The 20511-nt window shown below is 40.9% G+C and overlaps 1 protein-coding gene across 2 annotated transcripts in view; it reads right to left on the bottom strand.

Annotated features, from left to right (window-relative positions):
• MMEL1 (membrane metalloendopeptidase like 1) overlaps positions 1-12223 on the bottom strand; it is a 29417-nt gene extending 17194 nt beyond the window's left edge. Inside the window, exons 1-7 of one of the 2 annotated variants that reach the window (XM_035903576.1) lie at positions 12060-12223; positions 4043-4102; positions 3030-3191; positions 2543-2623; positions 1972-2067; positions 1272-1390; positions 507-572 (exon numbers count right to left, since the gene is read on the bottom strand). In XM_035903576.1, coding sequence (XP_035759469.1) covers positions 507-572; positions 1272-1390; positions 1972-2067; positions 2543-2623; positions 3030-3191; positions 4043-4102; positions 12060-12213 — 738 coding nt within the window. In that variant the 5' untranslated portion in view covers positions 12214-12223. The remainder of the gene's footprint in view (positions 1-506; positions 573-1271; positions 1391-1971; positions 2068-2542; positions 2624-3029; positions 3192-4042; positions 4103-12059) is intronic. The other variant, XM_009648113.2, reaches the window with a different exon arrangement.
• Between the last annotated feature and the right edge of the window lie 8288 nt (positions 12224-20511).

Here is a 20511-nt window from a genome sequence, read left to right as displayed (position 1 = left end):
ATGAACATGTGAAAAAATTTTGAATATTGTGGTGTTCCACAAAATGTATTTTGGATTATTGTATGTTCAAATATGATCCAGTACAACAATTCTTCCATGTTTATAATCCATCTTTCCAGTATATTGTACAACAGTATCTAGAACTAGTGGCTTTAGAAAAAGAGATAAGTGAATCCAAGATAAGCTGTGCTGAAAAGCTGAACCTATCCTTCAAAATTACAGACTGTTTTAAGCTATAAAATGAGGATTTTATTTTCCCATAACCTTCTCATCTGTATGAATTGGCCAGTTTTGGGGATGCCTGATATTCATGCAGTTGTTCGGTCTTTTCGTAACCTAGAAAATTTTAGCACAATCGGGGAAAAAATGTAGCAATGAACATCACAGTCTGATTTTGATTGTTACATAACCTGGGATCATTATATATATGAGTTTTCTGAAACACAGGAATAAGTAATAAAGTTGGTTTAGTAGCATATAGTAAATAAATTCCAAGGAATACTTACTCTTTGATAGTTGCCCCCATTAAAGTAGTAATCCCTGGATGGCATTCCTAAACTTGGTTGGTCAATCTGAAGGAAATCATACATTTCTTTAGTTAGTGATGAACAGGAACTGGTGTTGTCCAAAGGTATCCTTGAAAGGCAACAAGGAATGCTGCGTGTGCCATCCTTTCAGTGTTGGATGGAACAACAAGAGTGCACTTTTACCAAACAACCAGTGAACTTTAGCTTGCGAGGAACTGGGGTGAGGTGGGGGATACAATTTTTGTCTCTGGATTTCTAGATAAGGACAGGATGGATTCTTAGTGTGGGTTATTAAGCAAAATCTTTCAGTAACCATTGAGATCTAAGAATAAATTTAAGCAACTTACAAAAGAAGTTGCTTGACGGCTAGACTTTGTGCATAAGCATATATGAACAAGCTCTGAAATACTATTTACATGTTTTAACAGTATGGTTTCCTGCTATATATTAAACCTCATCATTATTTTGCAAGTCACAAGAATTTACAACCCTTAAATGCTGTAAATCAGAAAAGGTCCATTGATATTTCTTTAATTGAAACAAAAATTATGCTACCACAAAATGTTTCCCAATATGACTTTGAGACAGATCTGCCACTGGGGGTACAGAACTGTTGTGTACATTTTGCCAGTATTCTGCATACCCACAGACCTAAGGAAGGCTAATCTGTATGCAGTGCAGATAACTATCTATTACAATTCTGGCATATAAATAATTCCCTGCAGTATTTTTTTTTTTTCTTACATAAATGATATGTCTGCTGGAATCCCGGTCATCATTCCATACAAACATGTCAATGAGGACACGTTTGTTAAATCTGGAGTTCATTATGGAGAGTTTTTCTTCCATGCTCCAGTTTGGCTCTGGGAGATAAAAGGGAAAGTATACATCAGTTATCAGTATGCATTGGGACTGATTAAGTTTGCAAGCTTATTGCTGAAATTGTTTAGAACCAGACTGGACATGATGTGAGAATATTTGTACAGGACAGTCCTAGACTGTTCTTACTGGCCTTATCTGTCTCAGTGATTATAATGTCATCGGTAAATGATTTTATATATATATATGCAATTGCCTATACATAGTATAAATCACCATGACCTTGCTTAGTTAGGCAGTTATGCCCCAAACTAATTAATATGCAAGCATTGGCACACAGCTATATTGGTTCTACTACTTTTGTTTTCATTATTCATGTTGGTCCTTTAGGCTTCCTAACTGTCTTAAAATGTACTCTGCTCATGAATGAGATCTTATAATAGGGGTATTAAATTTATACTATCTTATTTACACAGATCACTGCATGCTAAATATGTATGATACCCTTACTTCTGTTTATGAAGAAAAAGTCAAAACGGAGGATCTAATTCAATGACAGTAGACTCCTTAGTGAAGAAAATAATTCTGACTTAACACTACTGAACTCTTCTGGGCACAGCATTACCTTTGGTCTTGTTCCAGTCGGCAGAAGCCACTGGCCAATCTCCAACCATTGTTAAGGCCTCTAGCAGAGGCAATGAATCTCGTTGTTCTATAAGACCTGAGAGCGGGAAAAACAAATATTATATTGTTTTCATAGAACAAAAAATGAAGAAAAATAGATAATGGGCCTAACAACTTAAATCTGAAACTGAGTTTGTCATAGCACAAAATAAGAGATACCAAGAAATCATCCGTTTCCTACATTAGTCTTCAGAAGAGTAATGAAAATACTTCTGTTGACTCAGTACTGATTTTGACTGAATCGGTTTGGAAAGGATGAAACTTTTGCATTCAGAAGGGAAGGCTTTGCATTGATGCCAGAGGTATCCAACATCCATCCTTTCTACATCCCCGAATGTGTATATTAAGCCTTAATGATGTACCAAGGCATCTTCATTCATCTGAAGATTGGCTTTCCAGGCAAGGCCATGCAGATTAGATAGGTATTGACTGGACTTCTGCTTAAAAGTACATTGATACTTTTGTATGTTTGGTATTGAACAAGAGAATTAATGGAACAAGAAGAGACTCACTCTCATTCATGCATGACTTGTAAAGTATTTTAGCTTTCTGAAATGCTTCTCTGTCCCCTTGATCTGAAGTCTCCAGCACACCTGGGTAAGGAAGTGTTGCAGTGAGATTTTTGCCCTGGAGAGCTTTGATCTTTTCATAGAAATCACTGAGAATTCAGGGCTATGATAAATACTTGTTACTGTAGGCTTCAATTACTGTGAAACTAGAGTGCTCTTTAAAGGAGCTATTAATGGAAAAAGTGTCAGGAAGGAGGACATGCAAACAGCTTGTCCTGCTCCTTTTGAAGTTGGTACCAAATCACCTGTGGCTAATTTCTAGTGGGAACAGGATGTAGTAAGAGATGTAGAGATTAAAGGACTGGAGGGGAAAAAAAAAAATCACAATGAACACTTCTCTGGAAGTTTATTTCTCTGTATAATGTGCAGTAAATAACATCTGAAACTAAACACAAGTGTGTAACCAAGGGTAGAGTGGCCTCATTCCTACCTTTTAGGATGATCTCCAGCTCGTCTCTCAGGATGTCAAAAATGCTGTATCTGGAGCTAGTTTCTGGGATAACATGCCGGTTCAGCCAGCCCCCACAGGCATACTGGTAGAAATTCTTGCAAGGGTCAGCTGTTGGGTCCATATTCTGAATTATTCTAGCAGCTGGGTATCAAAATCAGAGAGTTGAAATCCACAGGTTGCCCAGTAATCTCTGGGACTACCAAAGTCTGTCAAGAAGCTGCTTGGCAAGAAGGCACCTTGCTTATGCTGCTTATAGTGGATAAGACTCATTCTCCTACGTTATGACTCAAAGGATCCTATTTTTCTGCTTAAAAATGCAAGGAAGCATCTGACAGCAGACATTTGCACTGCAATTGTGGTGCTTTACAGAGGGAGCCTCTGAACGGCAGAATAATTCTCCCTCAGCACAGTGCCTTTCAGGCACGAGCGTGCTGCCCAGTGCTCTACCTGGGGGCCTAGCTTAGGTACCTACCTATGAAGTCTGTGTTTCCAGGGGGCAACTGGGAACATCTGTGCTGGAGTCTTACCTCTCTCGAGTTGTACAAGGAGATGCCAAAAATAAGCAGGTGAACAGCCCCATGTGTAGAACACATTCTTTGAGGGAAAATTTGATCTAAGGGAATTCTTGTTATACTTCATAGACGTAGACTGTGTTGGTCAATCCACATCCTAGTGGCTCAGGCCAGAGTCAGAGAACTCTTGACCACCCTGGCAATTTTACTGTACTACTTCCTTATGAATGATACTCCTGGTGACAAAGAAAGTATACAATGGAGAGGAATAGGGTGTTTCTGTTCAGTGTTTACCCCATGGAACTGTATCTGAGGACAGCTCTACTTGCTGCCTTTGTAGTATCTAGCCCAAGGGGAAACTTCATTCCTTTTCAACTTCTTCAGTCTTAAAGGCTGAACTACTGTTTATTCAGGTTCAGTAGAACTAACAATATGTAAAACATCACCTCTGCAACAGTCATTGATAGTAACAATCACTACCTGCTGTAACGCATCCAGGTGTGGTACATACGTTGCCTGAATTGGTGCCATAGTGAGTGCCTGCAGGGAGAGGAATAAGAAAGCATGTAGAATTAGTTGTTTTGGAAAGAAATTGCCACCAATGTCACTCACCAGCAGCCCAACCTCAGTGACAGCTCTGTTTCGTTTTGGAACAAGCGAGTGAATATTAGTGCCAGTAAAAGATACCACATGACAACTGTGAAGAAATCTCTTATCTGCAGATTTATGAGGAAAATTTATTGGAAGCAGTATTACAACAGTCTTGACAGTGAGTTTTAACTCTCCTGGAAGGAGAATAAGGACGGCTTTTTAACCCGCTAACTGTCTCCACGGTCTTTCTGACACATACTGAAAGTATGAGACCCCTTTCTAGGCAATCTGCTGAGATGCTTTGAGCATCTGAGCTCTTTCATGACCTTCAAAGTTGCTGTGACTGAGAGGTTTAAACAAGGGGCAAAAAGTCTGTAGCTGGATTACTGTTTTCACGCTGTTTTGAGTCAAAGAGCAAATTTAAGAACAGAAATTGTTTTTACTTCTGTAAGGGGGGGTGCGTAACCGACCTGTGTTTGGTCAAAATTTCAGATATGCCCTTTAAGGTTACTCCTTTCTGTTCAGCAGAGGTTGCTCCCTAATCAGTAATGTTTAGGGCTGATGAAATAGTGTGTAATGAAGGAGACTGGGGACCTATGTTCAAGTCTGTGTTTTGTCTTTGAGATGAGCCTGGAAAAGTCCTGTGAAGTCATTACCAGACACCTCAATGCATGTCAGTACTCTGAAGAAGCAGGTCTGAGTAAGTGTGGTACAGACTGTGCTAAGAGCTAATGAGTGTATTAGTATCAGCTGCTTCAGTTGTGACATGAGACACCTGTAGGTAAAATATGAATTTTGTTCCTTAAGACCTTGGCTCAGTCCTGTTGATCCTTTCCTCAGTAGCCTGAAAGCAATCAGGCTTCGGAGCTCTATGGACCTTTGACTTGCTGGCTTCAGCCCACAGAGGATGAGTGGTGAGCGATGTGACAAGGAATTTGAGAGGGAGCACAGGCAATGAAACCTTAGCAGAAGTATTTTGCTGTGGCTGCTAAAACAGAAGAAAATTATGCGTGTCTCTATGTAGAGAAATGGGTCCGTATGCTCCTTCCAGTAGAAACTGGGAATTGTTACTCTTGGCTATTTAACTTTCTATTTTTGACCACTTAGTCTTGGTTTGTGAAATTCTTCCAGTGAAGATCCACAACAAGCCTATGCACTTCCAGTGCATCGGTGGTGAGCAGAAACGGAAACTGGAACAGGCCCTAGCTCTTACTGCTTGGTGCTCCACACTAAATACACTGCTGAGTCTGATGGCAGTGATTACAGGGGGTCCTGATGTGAATTCAGAGCTGTAAGTTCTGCTGCAGACTTACGTGGAAGCCTTTGTACATGAATTCATAACTTTTTACGCTGAATGCTAGAGTGAATGTGTTTGTGATGCTGGTCATGTCGCTCTCTTCTGTGCTGTTTGCTGTAGCACTGGAACAGGAGGTATCTAAGCACCCCAGCCTGATGAGTGGCCTTGGCCCTGGGCACAAGAAAATGAATTTTGCTGTTTTAACTTCCCATTTGCGAAACTGGACTAGCTTAGTAACTACTTGTAAAATAGACAACTACTTGGTTCTACGCTGGAAAATGAAAACTTGAAACCTTTACTTTCCAACAGGATTAGCCATGGTTTTAAATTTTTTTTATTTTTTTTTGATCCTCACACTAGGATGTTTGCAGAGAAGAGTTACTAAAAAAACTCCTTCCAATGAAAACAAGTGTTTTACATGAGAGCAAACAAGATTACAGTAATTCAGATAGAAATAAAACAGTAGGGAAGAAAAGAGGGCTTTGAAGTTCATCAGTGGAAGCGACATAAAAAGCCCCCACTGTGATTGGGAATGTAACATTCAGGGTTCAGCCGAGTGCCGTTGTGCTGCGTGGGAGTACATCTGCATTAGAATAACCGCATGCCTTATTATAGTTTACTGTCTAGCAATCTGAACGTGGGATGAGCAAAATACATGTAACGATGTGAAGCTTCACATAGAGGGGTTTAGCGCTTTTGGTTTTGTACTGGATGAAGCTAAGCCCAATTTTTGGAGTTTCCCAAATTCTCTCATAATAAATAAATAATCGTAAAAGCCCAGGGTATTTCCAAGAAAAAAATCCTTTTTGGGGAAAGAAACTAGTAGTTCAAAGGCATATGGAATTTTTCCATGAAGGAGAAATAGCAACAGGCAAGGTGAGAAAGAGAACTGTACTGCAAGTATGTTGTGTCTCATTGTTTCTCAGGGACCAGGCAGGGCTCAAATGAAGCCCTTTATTTATTAATTTTAATCAAAGCTTTTCTCTTTAATATAAGCTGACAACGTCTAACTTCAGTTTCCGGAACCCAACTGCTTTCAACAAGATTCTAACTCCCCACATTGAAAAAAGCCCTTGTGATTGTGGAAAATGTAATTGAGCTGTATAAGCAGGGAAGCCAAATCTGTTTTGAAACCTTGGTTGCACACTCAGGGCTCTGAAACCGTGCCACAAACCCAGATAATTAGAAATGGCTGGTGAGGGGCTCTCAGCTTACTTCTATCTTTGTTTTGCTATCAATTATCTCTTTTATGCCTCAGTACCATTCCTGACAAAGAACCAAGCCAACCTGACTCTGTATGAGATATGACCAACACTGTCCTGTTTTCCTTCGTGGTATATTTGTTGGGTCTTCGCTCACTTGACTGAGGCTCTGCCTACTGCACGTCTTGAACTTCAAATAACTAGAAATAAATGTAAAATGCATCTTCTAAAGTCCCAGCTAGACAACTCTATGTACTTCGCTTTCTCAAACTACTTTGCTAAAAACAACAGCCCAAGTTTTCAGTATAAATATTTCTCTATATATTTATTTTTCAGCCCTCGTTAAATATTCCTGACAGATTGAGCTATAATGACACAGAGACGTCTCCTTTGACATCCATGGACAAAGACTGCTGCAAGTACAGACATGGGAGGGACAACTTGAGTTAATCTTCTATGAAGCCTAGGAGTTGAAACAAAACAAATTTCTAGCAGGATTTAGATGGATGTGATGGGAAATTTCTGAATGTAAAATCTTAAGTGGGACATGGGCTCACGTTGGACAATAATGTAAGGCATGAAGATAGTGATTTGTAGCAGAGGAAAACTGGCAAAGGTTGTTCAGCTCTGAATCCCATGTTCCCCCTGCTGCATGGAAAGTAAACACATCAGTGGAAGGGTTTGTGGGGAATTGATACTTGTTTTGTCCTATCAAACCTTACCTCCCACTTGTCTTCTCCCAGAGCCAAGCTCATCAAGGATCTAGCTTCTTGCAACATTTTTTCCTCTTAAAATGAATCACTCCATTTTCCCAGCTCTTTTTTCTGAGATGCCCTTCCTTGGATTTACCTTTTAAAACTGTTGAAGAGGGATGTCAAAAGAACAGAAATGGGCCAGAAAGATTTTGTCACTGGAACTACTTTGTGCAGTACTGAGTTCCTTCATGGTGCTCAAAATTCACGACCTCTGCAGCATTACCCTTGCATTTACCTCATTAAGAAAGTCATACTTCTGCTCTGTTGGTAGTCTTGTAAATAGAAAAGAACCACGGAACCCTCTGCAGACTGAAGGCCTTCCTCACTTTCAGTCTGACAGAGCACCATCAGAGAATACATAAGGGAAGGTAAGCTTTAATGGAGCTAAATAAGATGACCTTAGCTGTGGGACTACTCCAGATGGAAGAAAATGAGGGGAAGATAAGGACTCTAGACACTACTTCAGAGGTAAGCTGCTCACCTGAAAAATGGCAGGGCTGGGACATACTTCAGACCCCGCTGGGTTCACTGTAGAGGATCTATTGTCTTAATTTGACTTTACAAGAAGCTATGGAACAGCATTACATTTACTGGTCACCAGCAGGATGTAATCCTAACTTCTGAGATCTGTAGAGCGCTGTAGTCCTCTTCAGCAGTTCATCTTCTGAATGACAGTTTTTTAAAATACAAGTTGCTTTTCACAGCCTTACTGAAGTTCCTTTATAGACAACAAAAGCGAAGCAAATAATTCCGTACAGCCTCTGAAGCACACAGTTTGTGTCTAGTGTTATCCCACTGTGTGTTTTGAGGACCACAGATGGCTGGGGATGGCACACATGGGAACAATTAGATCCACGGTTGTCATCAGGCAGTCAAGCGTGAGCTTTACCTTTCAGCACCTTATCTATTTCTGACACAGATATCAGCTGCACAAGTGCTGTCAGCACTGCAGACTGCCTTTGTTGCTGTTATAACAGTGAATTGTTTGCAACAAATAATGTAATTGCCAAATTTTAGCTTTTCTTCCTCTGAGAGGGCTGTCTATACCAGCTGTCCGTGCCTTCAAATGGACTCTATAACATAAGTGTTGAGGTTTTATTCCATCTTTCTTATGATTTCTTACCTACAGTTCATCTATAAGCATGGCTGAGGCAGAATTCCATGTGAGAATCAGTAAACTGAGTATTTGCCCATTTCTGCAGCCCTTGTATGGCCTGTCACTCCACATTCACGCTATACATTCACATAGCTCCATCTGAGTAGAATTTAGGGAGTCTTGCCACCCAAATGTCATTTCATCATGACTTTTGTGTTAGCTGCCACTTCTTTAAATTCTCCACCTCCTCTGAATAGATGCCTCATTAATGAACATTCACAAAGTCAAAGAATGACTGGGCATCAGTCTAGGAGACAAGCCAGATCTCGGCCACAACCTTTTCCCAGTGTGCCAGTGACCAGGTTAGATCTTGCCCCTGGTCTGCAGGTTTTTGCAAATCTATTATTCAAGTGCACGTTAATCGCATTCACAGCATGGGAAATGCAGGAGCATAACACGGCTTCTTGAAATCCACTCCCAGAACAAGGTGCTGCTTAGTGCCAGTGTTGTATTTCTCTTGGTTTGTAGCCTGCCTAAAAGGGGGGAGCAGAGGTTCATAAGCATGCCCTCCACCTTTGTAACAGCCTGTACAATAGATGTGAATAGTGACAACCTGTGGGGATGCGGACACAAAAAATAAATTATCTGTGAATCTTACTTGTGAGGAACCCTACAAACTTGGAAGGCAGAAAGTGAATAAAATATCAATTAAACTAATACGATTTTTGAGCAGTCAGGGCCAGCAATTAGGTGAGAATGGAACTGTAACTAAGTTGTCTGGAGAAGCCACTGACTGTGACTTGTGTGTCATCTACAGTAAGTGTCGAAATGTTCCTCAGACTGTAACCTTTCCAACAAGTGATGAGACTTGGAGTTTAGTAAATATTTGTAGAACATAGCTGAGAAAGAGCCGTGAAAAGGCTGCAGAGACGTATGTGTGGGTGTGATGGAAAGATTGAGAGTATGGTGTATTCAGATTCAAAAACAAATTACTTCAGTTCTGTCTGCTTCCCTTTCTATGATCACCCAAATATTACTCTGCTGTTCTTACTATATTTTCTTTTAGCTTATTTAGACAAGGTTTTATGGGTACAGAAACTTCTTTGGATGTCAAAAATCCCCAAACTGCTTCTAGAACTGTATTGCTGTGAGAGCTTCAGTTTCTGTTGTCTGAGTATATAAATAAAAATCACGGTCAGTATTAGCGTGTATTACAGGCGTTATCGCTATAACCAGAGGCCTTTCATGCACTACAGTGCTCTTCTGCAAGCCATATACAAGCAGGGCAAAAAGATACTCCCTGAACCACAAAGCCTACGTATACCTTTGTATATAAAAAAACCAGAGGGAACATAAGGCAGGATGGGTAATCCTTTTAGTTTTCCATTAGCTAAACAGAATTATTTTTCAGAAGCCTGTCTGGGTAGCGTCATTCTGATAAAGGATGTACAAGATGAAGTGTTGAATCTGAATCTGCTCTTAGTAACTTAGCTCTCCCATATGCATTTCAAAATTAACATTTTAGTGAAATTAGAAATAAAAAAATCCCAAGGATAACATTCTTAGTTCTAGCACAAGAATGCTGCTCAGCTATTTTTTTTTTTCCTGTTGCTATGTAGGATTTATATTTAAGTTACACAGCTTTTCACTTGGCAAGTCTAAAACTCGGCAAGTCTAAGAGAGACTTCAGGCTTTTGCCTGAGCACTGGATACGGGCCTCGATGTAACATCAAAACTGAACCAAGTGGAGCATTTGGACAAAACTTTTCAAGCCAAAAAATGTTCCTGGTCTGCAGGATCATTCACTGGTTGCAGTGGTGAGCCCTTGCTTTCTCAGTGTGGGACCCAAACAGCACATACAGACACTCACTAAAGGATGGTGTAGACTAAAGTTCCTGCTGCTCAGTTCCTACCTGTGAATTACCTAATGCTCGTGGCTACTCTAGGGTATGACTACGTCTTGGTATCTCCCATTGCAGTAGTTCAACTATGTACACTTAAATGTAAACTCAGAGAGCGAGGATGAATTTAGGCCCGTGCTGAAAACACTGCTTTAAGGCATGAGAAAGTAGCCGGGAGGAGCTGCACGCTGTGCAGGACAAGCAGCGTATCAGCCCTGCAATCGCTTTGCACTCACAGTTTGCTCGGGGATGTCTGAATCTGGGAAACATTTCCAATGAAAGTTTGATTGTTGATACAAGCCTGTGAAATATTTAGATTTTGGAACTGCTTTTGCACAGATAAGCTTTTCAGCAAAAAAATATAATAGCACTTGTTTTACATGCACAGACTCTTCCCATGGATTTGGATAAGACATCAACATTTGGGCAAATATTATTAATACTTGAATTCAGATTTGCCTAAACCCGAGAAGCAAGATGTAGAGCAGATTTCTCAAATCCTTTATGCATGCAAACAACAAAATTCTGCATAGCTCAATATTTTGATACAGAAACTCCTACCCTAGGACCTAGCTATGGGGAATTTTTTTCGTTCTGTCTCCTGAGCTAATAGAATAAATGTAAGTGACTTTCTGGTGAGTATTATGAATACCAAATCCTCGAGAGGTTTCATCTAACACTGGAACAAATGCTGGTAACATTCAATTGCTGGTAGCAAAAGGAGTAAATAAGAAAAAGGTTTTTGTCATGAATTATTGCTCAGAAGGGTGAGGTGGTGTACTTACAAGTGCTGGAGAAAGCAGTTCACTGCAGGCAGGGGGTGCAGAGACAATGTAAAGAGAAAACGATGCCTTGCTTCAGTTTTGCTATTCATACTTCTTAGCTGTATTCTCTTGTGTTTTAGCAAAGCTCTGAATGCAGGAGGCATTCATGGAAATGACAAACGTGAGGCAGCCGCTGCTACCAATCATGTTGATTGCTTCACAGAATTTTAAAACAGGACTTTGCATTTGGTGTGCTAGTGGAAAAACTTCACAGTAAGTGTGCTCTGCAGCTAACGTATTTAGGCAAAGCACCTCAAAGTAATGTGCCTCACTGTTAAGTTCCTGGCATGGCATTTGCATGAACCAAATCTCACCTAGAGATCAAACTGCCTGATGTAATACTAAAAAAGTCTCCCTTTCCTCAGTAGCACATTGGCTTTTTTTTTTTTTAAAAAAAAAAAAAAGCTTTCACATTGTACTAGGCAATCTCCCCTTTAGATCAGCTAAGCATCTGCTTTATAACTCCTGGCAAGAATGAATCTTGACTCAGGCTTCTTTAAAATAAGGAAATGTCAAGCATTACACACAGACACACACCTTCCCCTCTAAAATAGTGCAACATTTTTTTTCACCTTTGTCAAAACAATGCTGAATTCAATGAAATGCATAGAATGAATTAAAACCATAGAATCATCCAGCACATAATTTAAAAACTAACTAAAATCCAACATAATCCTCTCTGTGCATGAGCTTGGAACAAGGCAGAGATAGCCAAGTCCCTCTCAGAGGTGACCTCACTGTCTCCCCGTATTTTTGTTTTCATTTAGCTCTGCAAAAAGACTTGTATCTTGTTTGCACAGAGAAGAGGAGAATTATTCACAGGTTCCTTACCTCTGCTGCTGGCATACAGGATCACCAGGGCGACCACTGCACAAGTCATGAGGAGCAGCAAGACAGACAGACCGATTGCCACAAAGCTCCAGGATTTCTTCCCAGATTTTGTTGATTTTTCCACAATATCCATTTGACTTTCTGATTTCCCCATTATCGTAACTCTAAATTGAGGAGGGGAGGGGAAAAAAGAATTAACAGCACAGTTAAAGCAATATAGGGATAAACGCATGACAAATCAGGGAGGAAAAGGAAGCAGAATAAAAGCAAAGATAGATAAAGAAAACTTCCAAATTATTACATGTATTTGTCCATTTGATTGTCCACAGATTTGCCAACCTCATTCTCCATCTCCTGTGCCTACCAGGTTGTCTGCACTCAGGGTGTGCTGCGGGGGGGTGTTCTGGACTACGCTACCCTTGGCTCTCAGCGGTGCAGTGTCATAACTTCAGGAGCCTGCTTTGGGGAAGCATGGAAAAGTCTCATGACCAGGTTGGGCAGCTCCTTTCTCCCAAACAGGGAAGGAGGGGAAAACTGTCTCCTTTCACTCCCCGCTTCAAAAGTGTCTTGCTGTTTCAAAGAATTCCTCTTTTTTTCCTCTGTGGATATGAGTAGGTCTGCCGAGCTCTGTTAACAGCAGTAGAATCCAAAAAGGGATCCTTCCAGGTGCGAGTGCCTTTGGGCTGTGTCTGCTCCGTCCTTAGCACAGGGGAAGGGTTGGGAATGTAGAAGGCTCCTAGAACACGTGTCAGCTCTCAGGTCTGTCCGAGTTTGTGACCTCCAGCTTCTCAGTCTTCTCAGAGCCATGCTCAAACTTCAGAGCTCAGCCGTGTGCGGCTCCCAGCTCCAGGCAAGTGCTCCTGAGCAGCAGAGGGAGGAGGGCTTGCAGCACAGAGGCAGACAGGGCTCTGCGCTCGCAGCCTGCCAGCGGCACAAGCTCCGCTCCGCTGCAGCTTCTCCTAAGTTTCCTCTAGCTTTCCTGAAATCTGCCGCCAGGTTATTTGGCTGCTGGCGCTCACAGAAGGAGCGTGAAGTTGGAGAGGTGCAAACCTCTCAAAACCCTCTGGCTCTGAGAGTGCTGGCAGCTTTTGAGTACAATATACGGGAACAGCTTCTCATTTGAAAACGCACTGATTTATAGATTGTTGCAGGCTATGCGCAGAATTCTTTTACGTTGCTGTTTGGAAATCTATCTGGTAGCAGCTGGGAAAGACAGTAAAAGCGAGGGCAGGATAGACATGCGAATTCCCTTGTTTTTTATTTTATTCTTTTCCAGAACTGACTTTGGCATGAGGGAGAAGCAGGCTGGGTTTGTTTGTGGGTTCCCCCCCTCCCCCGGCAGGCTGGTTTATTGAGCTAGTGTAACTCGCGGCTACAGTTCACACTATATAAATTTTAAGGTCGGTATCTCTCTTGACCCGAGTGCTTCACCTGCACTCCAAGTTCTGTGTGTGTTCAGGAGGGGGGGAGCAGAGCAGGGCTTTCTTTGATTTGCGGCAGTCCTGTTTACTGGGAACGTAGATGCAGAATGTTCCAAGAATGTGAACGCAGACCTGTTTCCGTGAATGGGGTAGGAAACAATGAATACCAGTTTCTTCTGCCAGGAGTCTAAGCCTCCTCTTCTAGTCAGTGCTCTGCCTCAAAAGCCCATGAGAATTTGCCTTTTTTTTGAGTCGTATTATCTTAGGCTTCTGTCAAGTGTGAAGGCAGCTATTCTCATCCCACCATCTGAAGAGGAGTATAAGTACACAAAGATCTGAAAGAAACCAGTGCACTTGCAGATCCTGGGTGTCCATATGTGCAAACTAGCTACAGAAGGGAAGGTTGCTTGTAAGGACAAAGCTATACATTTAATGATCAGCTAAGGGATCTCTTATTTCTGTTTGTGGGAAGTTCTATATCTACAAAAGATTAGTTTCCTTTGTATGTAAATATTCCTAATTGCTGAACAGTTTTATCATTACCTTACAATGTAGCTGGCTCTGAGGAAGGTTTACCTAGCTAAGGTCTGTAATACTGCAACAGACAAACGCTTCACGCAGGATTTAACGTAGTTATTCTTGTAATGTGGCTGTAAGATGCTGAAGGGCGTTATTCTGCCCGTTCCACAGGTGGAGAATCAAAATGCCAAGAATCTAAGGGCTTTATTCCTACTGCTTTCTCCTCATGCCTGTTGTAGCCACTGTGACCAGCACGGGCTCCGAGGCAAGGAGTGCTACGAGTGATTCAGAATGCCTGCTACTCAGGGTGCAACCCTAGACCCCCATGTAACCAAGAGATAAAGCACTTAAAGTCCTACATAACATCTGTAATAAGTGATTTGAGCACGGCCCAAAGTGACTTAATTGAGGCCATGCATGAGCACTAAGAATGTAGATCTCCTAGGTCCCCAGAAAATGCGTGGATTCCCTCAAAAAGCATCAACCTAATCATAAAGAAAATACTTTTTTCCTTTTTTATTTTTATTTTGGGAGGAAGTGGGAACTATATCAAGAATCTCTTGCTGTATCTCTAATGGCTTCGCTTCCTTGTAGAGCTGAGGAGAAGGTGTACCGTTTCCAATAGGAAGTACAAGGAACTTTGGGTGTAGCAATGGCACTGGCTTGCGTTTTCTAAAGGTTATGTTAGGCCAATCTGAACATTAGACTGGAAAGTCGGTAGTGACAAACATTTTGTACTTCTTTTACTCTTTCAGTTTAGCTTTGAAATAAACTGCTTAGTATTTGTAACGAAGATACTTCCATTATCACTTCTCAGGCAGGTATCGGTGACAAATGGTTTAGGTAGTGCTGAGCCCATTTGCATTAGGGAATGTCAGAAAAGGGAGAAAATGGATTAGTAAGGTTATCACGTTCCTTCAGGTCCTATTTTAATTTTTTTTTTTTTACCTGCTTTTCTACACTAAGTCAGCATCTGGGTGAGCAGTAGCAGTGCACAACCCAAAGCAGTCATGCAGAAGTTTGCAGTTGTGGCGGAGGAGTAAAGGAAGTGCCTGACTATTAACACCATTTTCTACTGGGAAAAGTTGTTTTTATCCTCTTAAGATTCAAATTTAGACTGATTGGCAAACACAGCATATAACTTAAGTGTCATAGGTGTGTATATATGTTGTCTTTTCCAGGCAAGTATAACCAAGTCAACTGGAAGCCCACAGGATGTGCCTGAGAGCAAGGCAGAGTCAACGCAGGCTCTGAATACGCTCAGAACGGCCCGTAGGCTTAGGAGCAATTGTTGCAACTAATGAATGTTCCATCGGTGTGTGCCTTCAGACAAATTATATAGAACATACAGAAAGCAGATAATAAAACCCCATGTAGTGGACCTAAAGAAGCTGAAATTGGCTGCTGTTCTTAAGGTGAAATAAATCACTGAGCACTTTTGCTGATGAATACGCTGGGGGAAATTTGATGTGGATGATCATGAAGAGGATCCTTTTGTACCTTTTTACTCAGAAGAAAATACTTTTTTCTTCTACTTTATGCATCTATTGGCAAACTCCCCCCTAAGGAGGGGCAAGCAGAGCTAATATTAAAGGCAGTCAAGGGAGCTGTAATTATGTATGTCAGAACAGAATTATGCCACATGCTGATGGTGGGAAGACTTGAATATTTTGTAAAGGACTTTTACGGGCGTGAGAGGACCTTGTGACAAGATACATTTCTGGTTTGTGCTGAAGTTTGCGAGGGGAGATATGAGCTATAAAATACACATCGATAGATGCAGAGATAGCAATACTAGACAGTATGATTTTGATTTAAGAATGATGTATCTTGTTTTTATTGGGTGTTTCTCTTCATGATGGAAAATCTGGTAACAAGCATTTAAATTGCTGTGCTGTAAGAAAGTTGGTTTTGTTTTGTTTTGTTTTTTAAAAAAGTGCTTCCTTTCTGTATGAGGAGAAGCACCAGCAACTGTAAAGGACATATTTGCAGAATCATTAATTTTGATTGTCTTGAGCAACTTTGTGTGGTCACTGAAATAGAGTAATCCATCATTCTGACAGTTCTCCACTAGTGCAGTGAGGTCCCCGTTCTGTTCATTGCTTCTAAGGGGAAGGACCTGTTTTGGTTTCTGACACAGTCTCAGTGTCACCTTGTAGCCTTTATGGCAAAGGAGATGTGATGATGCAAAGTGGAAAGTGGGTTTTTTTTATTATTTGTTTTCCTAAATCTCCTATTCCACCAAATTATTCGTAATTTTTTTTTCTTTCTGCAGTACGTTTCAACCAGAAGTTGCTAAAAGAAGGTTGGTTCCTTTATACCTTAATGCTAAAACTGAGGCACAGGGAAGTGGTGTGACTCATCAAAGTTACAACAGTGGTCACTGCCTGCAGAAATTTTCATGTACTGGTCTGGTCTAGTTTGCAATCTATTACTTTTATTTCACAAATTAGCTTAAAAAGTGTAATTTCTATTTACTATAGTGTGAAGGTGAACACCGATCCGGGGATTTCTTCTTCCAGAAACTGAGAAACAGTACTTTTCAGTTATTGGAAAACATGCTCTTTCCCCAAAGCAATGTAGATGCAAAACATACGAAGCAATGAGGTATTTGCGGTTTGCATTGGGCTACTTTGAAAGGATTTTTCCCTTTTTGCTTGCTTTGTAACTAAAGGAGGTTCTTCTGTTACTGGAATTTGAATTTGTAAGGAGCTTGGAATAGCAGGGTTTGAGTTTGAAAAAAGCCTCAACCCATAGATTTTTACACTTGGACCCTGGAGGGGTGGGGCTTGAGTAGCCAATCTGGATGACTGCTTCCTTTTAGGATGTTTTTAGTGTGAACTTTAAGACCCCACATATGACTGTTTACTGAAGAGGTGCTTCCTCAGGCATAAGGCAGCCCAAACCGCACAGAACTATTGCAGTCCTGGTATAGAGAAAGGGAGCTGGGCTGAGTTTTTATGCAAAGCTTTTCTTCTTGGGAGAGTTTCTCAGGTCTGGGAAGAATTTATGGTCCGAGAGCTCCAGCCCTGAACAGTAAATAGTCGAGCCAGTGCCTGGGAGACTGTACTTGATTCAGGACTGTGAATATTTTTGCTTTCATGTTTCCCTTGGAGAATCTGGAATAACCGTGGCTATATCTGGGACATGCGCTAGGAGAAGATAGCATTCAAGGATACTACTACCTTTCTCAGAAGTTTGGTTGCTGTGCCTTAGTTGCTTTCAATGTCAAATTGACCTTCAACTCTTCATTTAAAGGAATTGATTCTAAAGATAAAGATTGTGAAGGGTTGTGCAGGTTTTTTTCCCCGTGCTAGGGTTATATGAGAATATATTACCTAATTTAGTTCCCTGTCATCCTGAGGTTTTGCACAGCCTTCTCTCAGTGCTGACTATGACCTCCCAACAACTTATTCAGGTTTTGCACTAAGACAATTATTTGTGTTTAGTACTGATGTAATTGAACGTGCTGGGTCATCTGAATAGGTGTTCTAATGGTTGCTGCTCTCTGTATACCCCAAGAAAATCAGGGACTGCATGAACAACAGGGTAGTTATTTCCCAGCCAATGCTCTGGGCTTCTCCTGCAGGTGTTAAACAGCTACATCAAATGTATAAACAGCTCAGTGTCCTAAAGTAATCAAAACCAAACAGGACATGATGCTGACATAATCTTTGGTATGATGTGTCTTAAGCATTGTTACCATGGAAACAAGGTATCCATCTCTATCTGTATCTGCTTATAAACTGATCCATGCTAAGATGTCAGAAAACCGCATACCTCTGGATGGCAGGGTTTTGTACTTTGCGCTGAATATTCTGCTCATGCAAAAAGTCACATATAAATCTTGACTTTTTAGGCAGTCATCCAAAGCCTTTTGAGTGATGTGGGCATGCAACTTCTGTTGTGACCTCACTTCTGTACAAGGTGATTAATGCAGAGGCTTTTGAAGGGCTCTAATGGGCTGGCCTCGGCAACAACTTGTAATGTGATGCTCCACAAGAATTCAGTGCAACTCTAGTGGAGCGTGGTGTGGCTATGATGTGTAACTTTTCTATAAAATTCACTCCCCTGGAATGGCCAAACCTCCTGTTCTGGTTATTGCTGGCACATCAAAGCGTGAAGAGCTATCTCTGGTTTGATGCAGCAGCACTGCTGTCAAACTGCCATAATGCAGATGCAGCTTCCAAGGAAGGGTTGGAAAGGACCCTGCACTTCATCATGCAATAATGTCTCTGAAAATCCAGCACAAATCTTGCAGAGTGGGTGTTGCTTTAGTACTTGTTGATCATGTTTTGACTCTAGCTTTAGAAATGAGAACTGATTAGCTGGAAAACTCCTCTTACTGTTTCAGTTCCCAATTCTGTAATGTATGCACATATGCAAATACCACACAGAGGTAGGGATTGTTGACTTACGCATGCAAAAAGGAGGACACTGCAAAATCTAGGAAGCAAAAATTCTGTAGTGTGTGTTGGATGGACAGTTTTCTTCCAATAGTAATTCAGCAAGAATTGCTCTGTGGAAAGCTATTTTCCTTGTCTCTGATACAAACAGCAAAAGCAGCTTGTTTTGAAAAGTCACCCACAGGTGGGAACACAAAGATAAGTAGTTTACCAATGAATTCCATGCTTTTTTGTGCTACGTGTCTGCTTTTTTCCTTTCCGATTTCTTTCTGAGCCCTTTCCTCTTTCAATAGAGGAAAACACAGCAATATTGTGTTCCATTTAACTTACAAGAGTTTTAGGACTGGGTGACACCTTGATTCTAGCAGTGGCACAATAAAGAATGTAAATGAATGTGTTAATAGGCAAAGCACATGCTTATGCTACCTTGCATTGCAGCTTTGCATTTCACTTTGATTCTATTGCTTTGGATTCTGCTACTGATGGATAACAAATATTTCACACTTGGAACAGATGGGTCAGTTAAGAGTGGATTTTTTTTAAAATGTGTGAAATCTTCATTTCTTTTCTTCCTTTCAGTCAGTTTTATTCACCATATACAATCCAGCAACTGTATCTATCCCCATATCCCAGAAGTGGTGCAATACCAGATCTGAAATCACTTGCATGTGAAATATTTTGCATTTCTTCAGCACAGATTACAAGGTACCACCTCCTGTGTGTGTGAGAGGCAGGGGTGTGGAGGCTACCCTTTGAAGAGGCTGCTTAAAAACTCTTTTTGTTGCTTGCCCCTCTGTCTTCAGTACAATAAAGAACAAGTCTGGAAAGGTAGCTAATGTGACCCAAGTTTCAATGTTCAGGTTACACAAAGATATGTTTCTTCTGTGTGTATGAATTAGTCTAAATAGGAAAACTCACCTGAACCAAAATGTATAATGTATGTCTAGAATTGTCAGACTTACTATCAACATCGCTAGTTTTGTTTAGTAACCAAACCAGTACCCACTATTCCGGTACTGTCAACTGTTAGTAAATAGCTTCACTAACCTCAGTCTCCTCAGTCTAAGCAGTTGCGTTCTGAAGAGTGTAAGGAGTATTTAAGAAACTGTGATAGAAATGAGTCTGTGATAGAAATGAGTCTAGTGAACACATCTACCTTAAATACAGACGACAATGTGAACCTGTAGGGTGACATTAAAAAACAAACCACCGAGCAGCCTAGCCCCCAGTAAATCAGCACAACGAATGACGCCAGGACAATGGCTGGATGCTACCCTTTGATTTATTGTAGCAGGGATGCTGACTACAGAGGATAACTCATTGTGCTCAAAATAATGGGTTTGTCTTTGAGAGGCAGTGTAACCCTGCCATCTATCAACTAGCATAAAAAAAAAAAAAAATCAGTACTCAAATATCGTCTTATAGCTGGCTGGCTACCAGATGTGTGTAGTGTAAATAAGCCCTAGTAGATGCACATCCGAAACACAAATCAGAACTGGGAAAACCTTGAGGTTTAGACGATGTTTCAAAACTCTGCACTCACCCTCCCTTTAGAGATAGTGATCTCTTGACCATCATCAGAAGAAAAAATATCAGACATTAGTGGTGTCATGTATAAAAGGTATGCGATGATTTCTGCAATGAATTTCTAAATGCATGCCCTTTGCCCAGAGAAGCAGGTAAAAATGTGAAGTTGTCTTACCTCTGTCTTGTGGAGAATGTTTTTCAGCTGCAGAGGTCAGGTGGCTTCTGTAGTTTCTGGGATGCAGTTGGAATGTGTACGTTTTCTGGCAGTCAGAAACAAATGCTTATTCAGATTATCAGCATTGATCTCTTTAACAGGCTCTCCCCAATAATGGTCTTGCAAAGTACTGTGCCTAAATCTCCCTCTCTCTTCCCCTTGTACATTCACACTCATGCAGAGGTGGCTTAGAATGCCCAATGAATTAAATGCTCTGCTCAGAGACTTATCAGGGAGAATTAACCCTTTCCACCATATTTGAAATCAGTTGATTCTATACCTAGACTGGAAAATAGTTTGTGCAGCAGGAGTGAGCACTGCTGTCCTTAAGTGGACAAGATGATTTCCTAGCTTGTTAGCATTTA

This window comes from Egretta garzetta, unplaced genomic scaffold, assembly GCF_000687185.1.
Source record: "Egretta garzetta isolate BGI_Z169 unplaced genomic scaffold, ASM68718v1 scaffold61, whole genome shotgun sequence".
Taxonomy (NCBI): domain Eukaryota; kingdom Metazoa; phylum Chordata; class Aves; order Pelecaniformes; family Ardeidae; genus Egretta; species Egretta garzetta.
This window is presented reverse-complemented; position numbering and strand designations above follow the sequence as displayed.